The sequence below is a fragment of the Mustela nigripes genome, chromosome 1 (assembly GCF_022355385.1).
Source record: "Mustela nigripes isolate SB6536 chromosome 1, MUSNIG.SB6536, whole genome shotgun sequence".
In the NCBI taxonomy this organism is placed as follows: domain Eukaryota; kingdom Metazoa; phylum Chordata; class Mammalia; order Carnivora; family Mustelidae; genus Mustela; species Mustela nigripes.
In genome coordinates this window covers 89058396-89075252 of record NC_081557.1, presented here as the reverse complement: position 1 = coordinate 89075252, position 16857 = coordinate 89058396, and the positions used below count along the sequence as shown (strand labels likewise).

The 16857-nt window shown below is 52.3% G+C and overlaps 1 protein-coding gene across 8 annotated transcripts in view; it reads left to right on the top strand.

Moving 5' to 3' along the window:
• Positions 1-16857, top strand: part of GRIK4 (glutamate ionotropic receptor kainate type subunit 4) — a 410580-nt gene that overhangs the window by 107099 nt on the left and 286624 nt on the right. For 6 of the 8 annotated variants that reach the window (XM_059415278.1, XM_059415287.1, XM_059415233.1 and 3 more), the window contains 2 exons: positions 8471-8575; positions 14314-14445. In XM_059415278.1, coding sequence (XP_059271261.1) covers positions 14364-14445 — 82 coding nt within the window. In that variant the 5' untranslated portion in view covers positions 8471-8575; positions 14314-14363. Of the gene's footprint in view, positions 1-8470; positions 8576-14313; positions 14446-16857 lie in introns of those variants that run through there. The other 2 variants (XM_059415269.1, XM_059415295.1) reach the window with 2 other exon arrangements.

The window sequence follows — 16857 nt, the reverse complement described above, 5'->3', positions numbered from 1 at the left end:
GGGGGGGGGGGGGGGGGGCAGGAAAGAGGAAGGGCTCAACTTTTCTTGCCTGTAAGAGACCGTGAAGATGGTCAAAGACAAGGCTTGTTTTCCACTGTGTACCCCAGTTTGTCCCTTTCTTTTTGGCTTCAGGGTATGTTAAGATCTTGATGGGACTATGAGAGCCTTGGGCTGCAGGCCTCCCGTTCAGATGCTGAAAACCTGGCTACGTGTGTGTCTGTGCACACGCGGTACATGGTGTATGTCTGTATGAAGGGTGCACGTGTGGGTGTGTGGGTGTGTGTCTGTGTGTGTGTCTGGGTCCTTCAAGACCAGCTTAATGGTCCTTGCCTGGACCGTGCCTGGCATCACTAGAGCTCTCTAGTGGCACTGCTTTTTATCTTGGCTGTGTGACTGCCCTGCCCAGCCTGTGCCCAGTGATGGATATCTGTGCCTGACTCTCCTTGAAAGAGTGTCTCGTATCCTATTCACTTTTCCCTCACTTGCCACCGATGCCTAATAAATGCACACCGAGCATCTGGGTGGAGAGATGAATGGTTTTCGTGCCGCCGTGGCCTACGCCAGCTTGGGCGAGCGTATCATTCTACCCCCGGGTGTGGGTTGGTACCTTCCCGTGGGGTGGTGCACTTGGCCGAGCTGGAATCCTTATCATCCCAGCTCACGGAGGGATATCTGGCCGCATGCAGCTGACCCAGATGTTCTCCCCTTGCTCTCAGATCTGTGGAGGGAGGGTGCTGGCCAGCCAGCTGTGGTCTGCTGGAAGACCTTTCTTCTGCAGTTCTGGAGCGTTCCCCATTTGGTGCCTGCTGGCTTCCTGTCCCCTTGCCTGCTGGCTTCTCCTTGGGTCTGTGTGGAGAAGGAAAGCGTTGGGAAGTCGTTTCTCCCCATGTTTAATGTCTTCCCTGCCTGCTGTGTCCCCCTGTGCTCAAGTTCCGGGCAATTACCCTCCTGCAGGGTTTTGTTGCTGAGCACAGCAGGTGGGCCTTGTTTGTAATTCACTTGCACCATTAACGCTGGGTTAGCACCATAAGGGCGACTGATCCACTCAGTGCCCCCAGCCCCAGATGCCACTTGATAGCTGGTTGTTAGATTGGCTTGGGGGTCCAGGCATTTCAGAGCTCCCTGAAATGTGTTTTCTCCAGTTGAAAGCAATGAGAAGCTTGATCTATTGGCAGTCACAAAGCACACACCATCATCCACACTAATGGGAAATCTGTACCCAAATGCCACCCCCCCCCCCCAATCACAGTGATTTGGCTCTGGACAATAATAACAATAGTCACAAGAACACAGTAGCCATCTCAGTCAGCTCAGTATCAGGGCAAGCAGGGCACACTTTCTGTTTGTAGCTGCATTGCTAAGGTCATGGGGAATCTTTGAAAGCAACCTTAGGAAGAGTTAACATTTTCTCCATTTTGTCGGGGGGGAAACTGAGGCTTGGGGAGATGACTCACTTGCCCAGCGTCCCTGCTAGTAAGAAACTGAGTCCCGAATCAAGGAACGGTCTGAAGCAGACACAGAGCTTTGTGCTGCTAACCTCTGCCTTATGCGGCCTTCCTTTGGGAGGAATTATGTGAAGGGAGATGGGAGAGGGGAGAGATCTCTCAACCTGCCATCCTAATTATTTTTTTTTGTCCCAGCATTGATATTAAGATGAGCCACTGAGCAGGGGAATGATGAGTAGGATTAAAACATCCTCTATAGGTTCACTTTTAATAATTAATCGTACACTTATTGAGCTCCAACTAGGTGGAAAACATTGTCCTGAGAAATCAGACCACGTTATAGAAAACAGTGATAAATCATTCATCTGTTCGATCATTCTGAGAGATGGGGAGTCAGACATAGATTCTAGGACAAAAGACAAGGAATAAAATGTTGGTGGGGAAGGTGGAGGAGATTAGCTCGAACAAACCCTAGAGACTGATCTAGAAGAAAATCTTCCTGACTTTCTGATTGCAGGTTATGAAAACATTTTTGGACACATCCTATCCTCTTCAATTTTTGGACAGCCTTGTGCCTGTTTTATGGGAAACTAAGAGCCAGAGAGGCTGGAGGACTGGACCATAATACAGGGAACAGTAGCAAAGTCAGGTTTGAATGCAGGCCTTCTGACTCCCAGTTCACTCATCTACAGAGCCCCTCCCCATTGGGCCCCATCCAGGCCCTACCAGATGTTTGATGTCCCGTGTCCTGCTGAGGCTGGCTTTGGGCTGCCTTGGGCTCTGCTTTCCTTGGAGATCCATGAAGTCTGTGCTCTTGCCCAACGCTTGGCAGTCTAGAACCTTTCTTTTCCAGTCTGTGGGCAATCCAGTCTAGTGCCTTAATGTTCAGCTGTGCAGGGTCTGTTCCCTCCAGGCATGGCTTCTTCTACAATCTCAGGCTCTCCTGCAGTGGCTAAGTGCCCACTCCCCAGCCTCTCTGCCCTCCAGGCCATCTGGCACACCTCAGTCTCATTGATCTCCTGCAAGCGCAGCTCCAGGATTCACCCTCCCTTGCCCAGAAACTTTCAGTGTGGCTCTTTATTGCCTACACGATAAAGTCCCAGCTCCTTAACCTTGGCATTTGAGGCCTTCTAGAATCTGACCCCTATACTTATCTGTCTCTGGGTAGTGTGCCTCTGCCAAGCTGGTTAGTCACTGCCCTTTGGACACCTCTTGCTTTTCCTGGTGCCCTGCTAGAAGGTCTTCCTTCCTAAGCAGCATGTGCCTGCACTGTCCAAGAATGCAGCTCACCTGTCCAGGCCTGGGGATGTTCTCCGCCTCTGTTTTCCCAGTGCTTCTTTCTCATTTGGTGACGAAGGCTGCCCTGCCTTGTCAAAGCTGCTTTGTGACTGTGGCGCGTCATGCGTTCATAGGTGTGCTGCTTGTGACGTCCTCCTTTTCCAGGGCAGACAGTGCTCTAGAAGGTTCTGCGGCAGCGTTCTTAGAGGTGTGTCCAGGTCCCATCCGGGTGGCAGCCCCATCAGTAGAGGAGCAATGCTCACAGCCTTTCTCTCCCCTTCTTGGAGAGAAAGGAGCTGGGCTCCCATGGTCATGGTCTGTGCTTCTTTCACCGTGGTTCCTAGGTGGGGCATACGGAGTGTGGATACAGCTCCCTACTTAGCTAAGGAGGTCAAGGTTCTCCCCCACAGTGCTTCTGAGACTATGGGTGCCCCTGGAATTCCTGTCATCCACAAGGGAAGGACTGGACCTCTCTGGGCCATGGCAGAGGGAAAGTGATGGGACTTTGGCAAGCTGAATGCGAGCTGTGCTCTCCTGTGGCTTGTTGCAAATGCAAAAGCCCAAGGCAGCTGCTGGAGAGGGTGTCCTCTGCATCCCTAAGCCCCTCAGAGACCGACGGAACATGGCAGCCCTCCCACCCCGGGGTCTCTCCTTCAGAGGGAGGGCCCTCCTTTTGCCCAGGGCATGGGGTCCAGCCAAGAACCAGAGCTCAGGTGTATGGGGGGTACTCAGAGGTGAGCACTGAGGCTGCGGGTAGCCTGGGGAGGGGGTGGGAGCTGTAGGCGGAGGACAGGAGAGCGGAGAGTTGGGCTTGAACTGTGGCTGGGAGAGGAGTGTGATCTCAGGCCAGGTTCCAGGGTCAGCTCAGAACAACCAACTCTGACGAGGGCCGTGGCAGGCCCAGCAGTCACTGTGCACTTGAACCTGAGGTGTGTTTAGCCTCACTATACAGAACAAGGGGACCCAGGTTCAGGGGCTTAAGTAGCGTGCTCATATCTCTGAGCCAGTCATTGAGAAAGTTGGGATTCTTTATTGTTTTTTAAATTATTAAGTAGATTTCTTAATTGAAACCACAGTCCAATCTCTGAAAATGCACACACACTGTAGAGAACACTTTAGAATGAAAAGCAAGTCTCCTTTCTACCCTAACTGCCGTTCTAGAACCCTCTCCGGGGGGCAACTGGCCAGCAGCCAGTGACTATTCTCTGCACTCACAGAGCCTGGTGCCAGGCCTCCCCTACGCAGATGGCCGTCGGTGCCAACAGAATTGGGTGGCAGGGAAGAGGTGGATGGACCGTTCATAGGCTCTTGGGCAAGTCCCAGAGATTGTGTTTTGCTTGGATGACTGCTAGAAAAAGTTCAGTTGCTTTGCATCTTGAATGGGACACCACGTGCTTTGTTATGCACCTTTATCTTACTATATGGGGCTCTCTTCTTCTCCCCACCCCCCACTCATCCTCCACCCCAGGGAGAGCCCAGGGGGTCCATCCTGGGCTTCTCCGTGGAATACAGACACCTAGGGAGAGTTGGTTTGGCCCCTGGTCTGGCTGGCACTTAGAAAAAGAGGACAGGGCCTTGCTTTCTGACCATGGTGTCAGAGACACCAAAAAGCCGATATGTACGTGAAGTGACCGTGAACAGGACAGACTCCATTTCGGCTGGGTCAAGGGAAGGCTCCGGGTCTGCCACGTGCTTCTTCATTACTAACATCAGAGCGCTTTCCTCTGGCTTTGACCTCAGTGGTGTGGGAGAGAGTCTGTGTACCATCACCTGTGTGTCTCTTGTAACCCATCTTTGGCTTCTGATAGTTCAGTTCCGGTGAACCTCCCCTCCTGCATCACACACAGCCCACCCAGCCGTGCCGGCTCTTTCCAGATCTCCTTATGGAGGGCTGCGGTGCATACAGCTTCACCCTAGGGCATGGCCAAGCCTCTCCAGGACAACCCCTCTCCTCCCAGACACCCAGACAGATCCCGAGCAGGGGAAGAAGAGCTGTGTTTATCTGGAGGTAATTAAAACACTGTCCTTAAAAAGCAGTTTCTCTCTGCATCAGCCTTGTCGCCTGCTCACTCTCTGTTCCACTGTGGACACTCTTGCAAGGTCTCTCTGCTCTAAATGTGTTACCAACAGCTCCAGCACTGGGCAGTTTTGTTTCAAAGCCTCAGCTCACGTGGTCTCTGCTAGGAGCTCATCTCCCTCAGGACCCAGCCTGGTGGCCTCAGATAAATGCCAGAGACGTTCCTCACCCGTCCCCAGCCAGTCTTGCCTGTCACATCCGACGCTGGGATCCTCTTCCCGCCTCCCCCAGCTCACTAAGACCGGTGCTTAACTTCCTATCTTCTCACCTCTAACCACCTCCTTTGCACTGGAAAGCAGATTGGATGCTGTGGCCTCCTCTGCTTGTCTGGGAAGGTGGCTGGGTCCGGAGCCAGGTTCATGGAGGCAGCTGGCTTTAGATGCGGAGCTGTATCCAGGAACCAAGGGCCCCTAATGAGGGAGACGGGATGAAAAATACAAGAGACGGGGAATATGTTTCGGCTTTCCATCCTTTTGGACTCCCTGCCATTTCCAAAATGCACATTGCTGGCTCTCACCAGAGACCTCTGGGTCTCCCCTGGGTCGTTCCTCTGTCTGGGAATCTTCTCCCTGCTCACTGTGTCCCCTTTAAGAGACCTGGCTAACTCAGGTCAAACCTTTTGTCCCCAGGGAAATCTTCCCTTCCCACCACATGAGGTCCTTCTGCCACACACTCCATAGCATCCTGAACTTTTCCTTCATTGTCTGTAATCATGGCATCCAGCTTCTTGGATAGGAGGACACTGTCCCTTCCCTGACTGTGAGCGCCAGGGCCTGGACGGTGCCTGCTCGTAGGCACTCAGTAGAAATATTTGTGGAATGAATAAAGTATCAATCCTCTAGTGTTGTTAAGGATATTTCTATGCTTTGGCCAGTCTGGAGGGAAGGAACAAGGTACACCATTTTGTTTAGAAAGCGCTTTGCTCATCTGTGAAGGAATGCTCCACTCATTTTCTCACTTGGTTTTCTTAGCAACCCTGTAAGGGAGATGGTCGAAGTATAACTTCCCCATTTTATAGACGAGAGGTTCAGAGATGGGTCCAAAGTCTGCTCTTCTCCTCCAGTCCCTGGTTTTTCTCCTCCGCTAGGCTGAGTCTGAATGAGGAAGGAAGATGACCTTCTTCAGAGAAAGCTTCCGGGATGGGGTTGACTTAGAGCAGCGTTTTGGGGATGAGAGAGCTGTGCGGTATTACGTGTGAGAGGCCTGGGAGGCTGCCCTGTTGGGAGAGGCTGTGGATGTGGTCCTGGACGCCTGTGTATAGGGCTGGAGGGAGCCTTGAATAGTGGGTGGAGAGAGGAAAGAATGGAAGTTCTCACGGACTGATTGCATTACAGTTAGAATCTATTGCAACAGCTTTTCAAGGGAGGAGCCCTAGGCCATGGTTCACGTTTGTGGAGATGGAGCTCTCAGAGCTTAAGTGACCAGCTTAAGGACACAGAGTGGCCCGTAGGTTAGGAAGCGGGGGACACTTGCTCTGGCCCCTGGGGAGGGGCAATTCTTTAGAAGTGGATTGAGGGCTTCAGGCTAGATCTACACAGGAAGTGGCTTGGAGGGGAAGAGAGACTGGTTATTCCTCATGTCCTGCTCGTTAGTGTCCGAGAATGGGAGACAGCTGTCGCTTGTCACGTGTCCTGAGTGCTAGCAGATTCCCCTGGTTGCTTTGGTCCTTGAATACCCTTCCCCAATATCAGGCCTGGGCCTGGCTGGCCACCACTGTCTTTAGTTTATCTGAGGAGTCAGACTAGGTCCCACTCCCCAGCCGATGCAAGCCGCCTTTGGCTAACATGCCACATTGTAACTCATCCCAACCTCCTGGACACATCTCCTGATGGTAAATCCCAAACACTGAGGACACCTGGGCTGTTCATTTGGCCAAGGGAGACACTCAGACTCCCTTCTCTGTTGCTTGCTTCCCCCGATGTGAAAATCGTGCAGATGGGCCCTAGATCGACTTGGATTCGACTCCTCTTCTTCAACATCATGATAATCATTATAATCATATTCCAACATTTCCTCAAGTACCAACTGTGTGCCAAGTTCTGGGATACAGAGAGAAGGCACGTGTAGAGAATACTGAGTACGAACCGGTCTTGGAGCCGGTGGCCTGGTATTCCCGTTGGCCCGCCAGGTGACTGTAGCAGGTCTCACGTAACCTCAGCAGTTCCGGCTGCCACATCGATAGGTGGAGAAAGTGTGAGAATCTGCCTCCCAGGGCTCTTCTGAGGAGCACTGAGGCTGAAACAGTATTCTGCACATAGAAAGTGTATATTCAGTAAATGTTAGCATGAAGTCGAATTCTTAGAGCTGCAGAACGGCACCACTTGAAAGAACTTAGCGAACATCTAGACCTATTCCCTCATTTTCAGAATAAGAAACAGACTCAGAGAGGTTATCCCCCAGAGCCTGTGAACACTGGGTCCCTGCCTCCGGTCCTGGGGGGAGATGGAAAACTTAGACATGCTGCCCAACTCTATCAGGCCCCAGAGGTTGATCCTCCCTCAAGGAGACCACAGGGTCTGGGGCAGCGCTGCTTCCCTGACCTGGCCACCCAGCTTCCCTGCACGCTCCGTCCAAGCTGCTGGCTGCTGCTGGGAGCGTCTTCCAGCCAGGGCGGGTCGGAACAGCCGAGAAGCCCACATCCATTTGTCTTGAGGAGCCTGGAGCATCATGAGGAGTAATCAAGATCTTGTTGCCCACAGACGAGAGAAAACCTGTAATTAATCTGGCTGCCCCTCTGATTTCCTCTGTCATCCCCGCTATCAAACACCGTCTGGTGGCTGTCAGCCACCTCTCGGACCCACCCTGGAAAATCACGATTAATAGTGCAACAGCCCTATGAGGACTGGAGAGAAAGAGAGAGAGACGGGAGAGGGACTGCTGACACATCAGGAGAGGAGAGGCCATTTAGCTCAGCTGGGCTGGGTGGGGTCCCAGCGGCATGCTTACTACCTGAACGCGGTCAGCCGGCGACATGCTGTGTGCTGTGTGTGTGTGTGTGTGTGTGTGTGCAAACCAGTGGGGGCTGGGGATCTTCAGGCACTTAGCAAGTTCTGCTCAGTGTAGGCAGCACAGCAAAGTGTGTCGGGAAGCTACTTGTGCAGAAGAGATGTTCCCCTGCTCCCCTGGAGCTCTTGGTCTGGTTGTGGAGCGAGGTGGTAAGTAAGCACAGATGCTTGGCGAAGGCCTGTGCAGGCACGGGGAGCTGGGCGCTGTCCATGGTGCTGACGGGCCTGTCCTAGCACCTTCCATCAGGCGTCTAAGTGTGGAAGTGGGCCAGAGATGCCTGGAGATTTTAGGGATCCTCTGGCCTGAGGAAGTTCACCTGTCCTGAGATTCTGGGGGCGGGGGGAAATGACAAATCAGGTTCTTTCAGAAGAAGTGGGGATGAGTGATTTTTGGTGTTTGTGTGAGGAAACTGCCCCTGGGTAGGTAAGCAGTAGAGCCCATCTCCTCCCGGAGCACATCCTTCCTGTGCTCAGAGAACAGTGGGCGTCACACGCTGCCTGCCACCAGAGCTTCCCAGGACAGCCTGTGCCATGGAGAAATGGGCTCTAGATTGTAGGCTCCTCCTGGGCAAGTGCTCCAAACGCCAGTCACGGGTAAAGACTTCATGCTGCCAGAGCCTTTTCCACGTATGTTATCTGACTGGATTCGTTCATTATTTCCACAGATATTTTTGAGTGCCTACTATGTGCCAGCCTGTGCTAGGCATTGGAGATACAGGTGGAAAATTCCAACGTGTTCCCCGCTCTCCTGGTGCTCATCAGCCTGTGAGGTAGGCATCACTGCTCCCTTGTTCCTGACGAGGAGGTGGGCTTTGAAGGAAGTAAGCCCCTCGAGAGTGTTCCTTCAGTAAGGTCCAGAGCCACCCCCACTGGCCTGACTTCCGTCCTGGTGTGGCCTGATCAGCAGGGTTATCCCATGTCATCCAGAGCGGTGCCCTCAGTGACACAGGAAAGGGCTACATGTCAACCTTCTGCCCTCCAAGTTCCCAAAAGTCCAGGAGTGAAGCCCAGCTCTGGTTACGTGGGGACAAAGATTCCCCAGAGAGCCAAAGTCATGCTTAGATACCTGCTTTGAACTAAAATTCTGCTGGAAAAGAGCAGCAAAAGTGCAAGAGAAAGAGATGTTTCAGCTTTCCATCCTCTTGGACTCCCTGCCGTTTTCGAAATGCACACTGCAGGCTCTCACTAGAGGCCCCTGGGTCTCCCCTGGGTCGTTCCTCTGGGAATCTTTTCCCTGCTCACTGTGTCCCCTTTAAGAGACCTGGCTAACTCAGGTCGAACCTTTTGTCCCCAGGGAAGCTTTCCCTTCCCACCACATGAGGTCCTTCTGCCACACACTCCATAGCATCCTGAACTTTTCCTTCATTGTCTGTAATCATGGCATCCAGCTTCCTGGACATGGGAGTGCTGTCCCTTCCCTGACTGTGAGCGCCAGGGCCTGGACAGTGCCTGCTAGTAGGCGCTCAGTTCCTGCTTGCTTCCCTCCCCATGCTGTGATTCCTCTTTGCCCGGATCTACACCGTGATTTCCCCTTAGATTGTTTGACCTACAGCAAATATACAAAATGTACAAATCAATTGGCAATTTATTTCATATTGGTGTAAACTGAACATATGTCTTTTTTTTTAAATGACCCCTTTACTGTTTTAAGTAAACTACCCCCAACGTGGGACTTGAATCCATGACCCCAAGACCAAAAGTTACATGCTCTGCTGAGCCAGCAAGACGCCCGAGTCAATGCCTTTTAGATGTCATCTGTTCATTGATTCATTTGGCCAATATTAACAGAGCACCTACTATGTGCCAAGTAGCATGCTAGGTACTTGTCACTGTCCCTCCCATCACCGCTGATGGTTCTGCAGGCAGACAGCCTTCTTGTAACTGGCTAGTGCCATGAGGAAGAATGTTCCAGGTGTGGTGGCAGCATTTGGGGAAGAGATCACAGAAAGCCTCAGAAGGGAGATACTGCAGTGAGCCTGTAGAAAACTGTCCCCAGGCCATTGGGGGTCGAGGTCACATCCCACGTGGGAGCTCTCATACAGGTGGCATATTGGGAAAATCAGGGCTCAGATTTTGCTGGAACCTGAGGTGCAATGGGCTGGGGGGCAAGGGCAGGTGAGCAGGATCCAGCTCGTGAAGGGTTTGCCTGTGGGACTGAGGAGTTTGCCCTTGATCCTGGAGGCAGGACAGAGTCAGGGGAGACTGAGCCTGGGTATGTCGTTATCATGTTTGCATTTTAGTAAGAATCCCCACCACACAGCTGAATGGAGAACCACCCTGGGAGGGAAGGAAAGACCCAAGGGAGGGAGGCCAGGAAGGCTGCTCTGACCAGAGTCCAGGTCATTGCTGAGAGACATCTGGATGGGGGTGGTGTGAGGGTGACAGACCATGGGGATACAGAGACAGTCATGGGCTTTAGGAGGCAGAGCAGTCGGGATGGGGTGATTGATCAGAATGGCGTGTGGGATGGGAACCATCTTTCTGGCTTGGATGACGAGTGGGGTGTGGTGCTGCCTAAGAGGATGGAGGAGAGAGAAGAAGCAGCTGATGGGTGTGAGGGGTAGGGGGAGAGGTTACCCTTTGTCTAGGATGCAGTGTGTCTGAGGTGCTCAGAATTGCGGGACGCAGCTGTATTATGCCAGGGCCCTGGGCATGAGATGAAGCCACACCATGCAGGTGGCAAGGAGCCACAGGAGGAGGGGAGCTCCCCACGGGGGACAATGTTCGTGGGCAGGGGGCCTTGGTGCTGTATCTTCAGGATCGTTTCTTTTTCCTCCCTAAATTATTCAGATACTTTTAGTTGATAAAGGCTGCCCTCTTTGGTTCTAAGACCAGATTCATCTAAACATTAAAATGAAAATAAGACCTCAGATTTCTTTGTGCTTTTTGATGAAGAATCTGCAAGCTTCCTCTCTTGTTCTTATGTACACACAGTAAAGCTATATAAGAAAGGCCAGTGGAGTCAGAGACCTGGCTGTCTGGGGCTTTGCCTCCTGATGCCTATGTGACCTTGAGCTAGGCCCTTCCCCTTTCTTGGATTCTGCTTCCTTGGTGTGATTGAGATTTTCCTGTGGATTAAAGCAGAAAGAGACGGTGGAAAGAATTTTGCAAACCAACGAGCCTTACAATCATGAAACACCATGGTTCTTTTGATTCCTGTAAGGTTTGGGAAGAGAATATTTCTCATCTCTGTGCCCCAGATCATTCAGTCGAGGCCCCAGAGCAGCCCAGGACCTCCGTCCTTGCTGTCCTTATGTGCGGTCTCCAGAGTCAGCTAGGCTTCATGGCCACGAACGATGGGAGGCAGGCCTGCATGGAAGGAGTGTAGTTGTGTCATCAAATAGAATTTACACAGGCTAATCTGACACCTCTTTAGCAGTCTGAATAATAATTACCGAGTGGCGTGCTGATCAGGCATAAATGGAAGGCATTTGACATAAATGATTATAGTTAGTATTGCTTTTATACAGCCTAACCAGATTTTTACAGTTCTTTCCTCTTTGACAGCTGATTCATTTATCCATTCAACACATATTTATTGAGGCTGTAATATATGCCAGGCCCTGTTCTGGGCCCCGAGGAGACAGACGAACAAGATTTCTGCTCCTTGCCCCACCCCCCCCTTTGTTTGAGCTTGCATTCCAGTGGGGGGACCATCACTGGACAATCAACTTTATCCATAGCGAGTCAGAATGTCAGGCTTCTCTGGAGACTGTGTGTGCTGTAATTTGTCCTTGCATCAACATCCATGAATGATAGGATGGAGATTCTGAGCCTGATTTGCCAACAGCAGAGTTGCCTTTGTCCTTTACCTTTCTTTCTTTCTTTCTTTTTTTTTTTTTTTTAAAGTTTTTTTTTTTTTTTTTGACAGACAGAGCTCAAAAGGGGGCAGAGAGGCAGGCGGAGAGAGAGAGAGGAGGAAGCAGGCTCCCTGCTGAGCAGAGAGCCCGATGTGGGGCTCCATCCCAGGACCCTGGGATCATGACCTGAGCTGAAGGCAGAGGCTTTAACCCTCTGGGCCACCCAGGTGCCCCAGTCCTTTACCTTTCTTTACCTCTGACTCCTAATAGCAGGTGATGGCTTGAGCCCTTCTATTCATTGAACAAGTTCATCCTGCACACCTGTTGTGTATAAGTAGACTGGGGAATCAACAGCAGGCTGTCACTTGTCCTTGACCTTAAGAAACCCACACTGGTTCCATGTGTGGGCACATGGCAATGTGAGAAATAAAATAAACAGAAATATTTTATTTCTCCCAGCAATGGGAGGAAAAGCTGTAAGAATCAGCATAGGCTGTCACAGCGGCACATAGAGGGGCTCTGGATCCTGGCAAATGGCAGGGGTCGGGGAGAGGAGCATCAGGCAGAGGGAACCAGGGGTGCACAGGGAGCTGCCTGGTACTGGGTGTGGCTGGAACATCAAGTGTGTGATGCTTAAACAAAGACTTACTGAAGTGTGCAACACACACACACACACACACAGAAAAGTGAATATAATCCTAAGTACACAGCTCAGGGAGTTTTCACAAACTGACTGAACACACTTACTGGGCAGGGGGCCTTGGTGCTGTATCTTCAGGATCGTGCCTAGAGTAAGCAACAGGACATTGTCAGCACTTCCAGAAGACCCCACATGGCCCTTCCTGTTACCCCAAGGGTACCCACCAACAAGGCTTCTAACAGTTTTTTATGCTACTTTTCTTAAAAAAAAATTATTTTATTTGAGAGAGAGCACGAGTGAGCAGGAACAGGGGGAGAGGGAGAAGGAGAAGCAGATTCCCTGCCTCAGGGTGCCTGATGAGGGGCTTGATCTCAGAACCCCAAGATCATGACCTGAGCCAAAGGCAGACAGTTAACCAACCGAACTACCTAAGCACCCCAGTTTTTTATACTTTTTATAGAAAGAATCATGTCGTATGTGTGCATGTATGCTTCTGTTCCTAGTTTCTTTTGGTCAAATTATGTTCATGAGATTCATCCTGAATCTCAACACGTGGTTGTTGATGATTAATTTTCATTTCCATGGAACCTTCTGTTGTGTGGATATACACTGTATTTCTCTGTTCTGCCTCTGGACAGCTGGGTAGTTTCCAGTTTGGGGAAGTGCAAAGTGCTGCTATGAACATTCTAATACATCTCTAAGACATCTGAGCACATATATTCTGTTGGAGATAGGCTTATTGTGGGGTTGCAGTGTCCCTACGGTACTGGTAAAGCTCTGGGTTTCAGGAGCATAAAGACCGGTTTTTCAAATCCGTTCTATCAACTTACACTTGCCTTGGCACCATACAAGAGTTCCAGTTGCTCCACATCCTTGTCAACACTTGACATTGTCTTTTTTAAAAAGTCATTCTGGTGGGTGTATAGTGGTTTCTTACTATGATTTGAAGTTGCATTTTTTGATGCCCAGGGATGCTGAGACCCTCTTCCAACGTTTATAGGCTTTTGGATGCAGTTATTAGTGGACTGTCTGTTCTAGTCTTTGCCCATTTTTCTGTTGAATTGTCTGGATTGGGTGGGGGAAGGAATAATTTTAATACTACTTTCCTAATCAGTGGTGACCAGGGGCTAGCATATCCAGGTGCTTACTAGCTCTGACTTGACCCCATTGATGGTGTGTGACTGGCAGGCTGCAGACTCTGTTCTCAGGGTGTTGGTGGTCTCAGGGAGGGGACAGTACCCATGCTGCCTCGGGGGAGGCAGTCCTCTCCAAGGCTCTGGTTTTGACACCAGGCCCATTGGCCCCAGGAGGAATGGAGATTGGTGGAGAAAGGATGGGGGGGGGGTCATTTCCATCAGGTAGCAGGAGCAGATGCGGAAACCAGCTGATGACCTCAGTTTTTACTGAGAATGGACCTCTCGATCTGGGCCAGGGAGGGACTGATGGTGTGTAGTTCATCCTTTAGGCCAGGCCTGAGCGCAGCTGCTTTTCCCCTGTTATCTTGGTCTGTGGTTCAGCTCTCCCACCTGAGAGACGCCAGGCTAGTTTTACCTGCGAGGAAACTGAGCTGAGGGGTCAAGGACAGTCCTCCTGAAGGCCACCTTGCTAGCACGTGGAGGAGTAGGACTTGAACCTAGCCCCTTCCCCTCACTGCTCCCCAGTGAGCAGAGCAGGGCATACAGCGTGTCTCCGGGGCAATGGCATAGTCTCGCCACCCCTTCCTCTTCGGCTCACTCATGGCTCTTGTTTCTCAAGAGCAGATGAAAGTTTTCATTCCAGTTAGAGATTTCAGAACCGTGGAGCCCCTTACATCATTCGGTAAGAGTTACTCTCCCAAACCCCCAGCTGGATCGGGGGGCTGGGGTTAGAACATGAACCTTCTGTGGGCCTGGCCTCAGGAGCAAGGACCAAGGAGCTGGCCTGGAGCTGGCCTGGAGGTTTCCCTGCCAGTGGTTCTGCAGGGGTTTGAGAGCCCTCCCCACGGGGCAGCTTTGGTCCCAGGGCTGGGTGGGTGGCTACCTGGCAGGGGCGTCAGACTCACCTGCTCCCTCCCGCCGCTCTCCCGCAGAGTTATGTCATGCCCAGACCAGCAGAGGGCTCCATGAGGATTTATAGAAGATGCCCCGCCTCTCGGCGCCTTTGGTGCTGCTTCCCGCGTGGCTAGTGATGGTCGCCTGCAGCCCGCACTCCTTGAGAATTGGTAAGTGGGGCAGCCCAGCTCTGGGGGATGCCCCCGCCTGGAGCCCGGGTGTTCGTGGGGGACATCTTGTGCGTTGTGCCCTCCCTGAGTTCAGCTGGGCTAGTGGTGGGGGTGGGCCGGGCTCATAGCTCCGATCCTGCTGGTGGTCAGTCTGTCCAGCCCCCTTGTGGGGGGAACAGAGACGCGGAATCCCTGTTCCAGTTTGTGGCGGACTCGGCCTGGCACACGAAGGGTGAAGCAGGAGGGTGGGCATGACTGTGGGGATTTTAAATCCAGGGCTGGAGATTAGAGAAGAAATTACCTCTCCTGGTCTCTGATCAATCCAAGAAGTCTTCCTGGAGAGTGTGCCTCAGATCTAGTCAGGGAGAGCTCTCAGGGGCCCTGGCCGGCTGCTTGGCAGGGCCCTTGACATGGTGTGTCGGTTCTCCCTGGCCTGGTTCTAGAGAGGGAGGCAAGGCTACTGCAGTGGCCAACATTCTCCCCATGGCCTTGCTGCTGTGGGGACGCCCACTCTAGGGACAGGCAGGGGCTGTGCTGCTCCCTGTCCCAGCAGCAGCCCTGGTCCTGGAGCAAGGCCTTTCTCCCCTGGGAATACAGGAGTGCCTGGGAAACCAGGTGCCTCTTCTTCCCCACGATGGCATGAGCCTCATTCCCTATAGGCTCGGGCACTGCTAATGTGGGTCATATGAAAACAGCCCTGACTGCAGGGACAAGAAGAGTTTATGCCAGTGTGCACTGTGCGGTTGGTCTATCTGATGGCCCAGGACTGATGTGGGCTGTCATGGATTGGGGGATTGTGTATATATGGGGAACGGGGTCAGTGTGGACAGGGTTGGGGTACAGCAGTGAGAAGCCCAGGAGGATGGGCTATTGGTCGTAAGAAGGCTGAGTTAACATTAGGATCCCTGGGGCAAGGTGAGACAAGAGCCCCAGAAGGACTCAAATCTAGGCAGCTTCTGCAGATAGGTACCCATGGGATGCCCCTCTTCCCAGACTGGGGTGGGGAGTGAAGGAAGTGGATACTGCCAATAAGGCAGGATCCTAGATCCTAGACCTGAACTTAAAAGTGTTAGAGGCTGATTGAGAAGGAAGGTATCTTGACGCCGAGTCCTAGGAGATTGGCTTTTAAGCCGCTTGTAACCAGGACTGGTCCAGAGTCCTAGAGGTTGGCCTGCTGGTGGTGGGCAGGAGGCCCCGGGGGGGCAGAGGCAGGCCAGAAGCCGCGACCCAGGCTAGGCCCGCACCGTGGGCCAGAAGCCAAGCTGCAGGTCTCTGGGCTGCCCCGTGTGGACTCTTGGGCCCACTTCTCCATGCATATGCAACAGTGGCTGATTGGAATCAGAAATGCAGACAGGTGACTTAGTTCTTCCCTTCTCCCTGCCCTCAGCGCGCCACTCTGCATGCTTTAAAGCAAGGAATTAAAAACAAAATCTTCCCTCCCTCTCCCCATTCGTTTTTACCGAACTTCAAAACCTAATTTAATTCTGCTTAGGAGCAATGCAAAACGGTTCGTATCCTTAAGATGCTTAATTTACAAGATGCCTACAGTTATTCAGCGTTTGCTGCGAGGTTTTCTCCCCCTCTAAATGAGCGGATAAAGCGGTAACCCATCAATTTCCATTTGTCGCTAATGGGAAGCGGAAAGGGATTGAGCCAGAAACGGCAGCGCCTCACGGCCTTGGCTCTCCTGACACCGGTTCTCCAGGAGGGGAACAGAAAGTGGAGCTGACAGATCCTTCTCTTGGCTGGGACGCTGACAACGGAGGGCTTCAAAGGGACCCCTCCTGCTCCCGCACCCACTCCTGGAGCATTGCTTGTCCAGTGCTGTCAAGATGCTGTTGGCCCTCTGTTTTGGTTCACGCCAGGCCACTTTCAGCCCATCTCCAGCCAGGCGCCCTGCTGGCTGGCAAGGTCAAACCGGGCCTCCTCTCACACAGAGGCCAGGAAGCAGAGTGAAGCCAACAAAGGGACAGAAAAGAAAGGCAAAACCAAAAGCCTACAATGCCGGGACCCGTTTCCCCCGTCTCCTTGGTTATCCTGGGAGCCAGGAGGTTTTTCAAGTCTTCTGAACCTAATGAACAGAAAGGTGCTAATTACTGTGGGCTCCAGAGGGGATCTGGAGTGGGGCGGGGAGGGGAGGAGAAGTAGGTCAAGAAAACAAGTAGCTGAGCTTGGCAGCAGGCAGCCTTGAGCAGAACGGGCTGGACCGACGCTGGTGGGGCTGGCATCTCCCGCGGCCCCCAGAGGCGCACGGGAAAGGGAGGGGTGTGGTTCCCCTTGCCCCTTTCCAAGGGTCACTTGTCCCTGCATTTGGTGCTTTCGGGGTTCCTCCCAAACTCCTCAACCTGCGGAGAGAGTGAGGCTGCAGAAAGGATGAGGAATCCCAGAGATGAACTGCCCCACCTGCTCCAA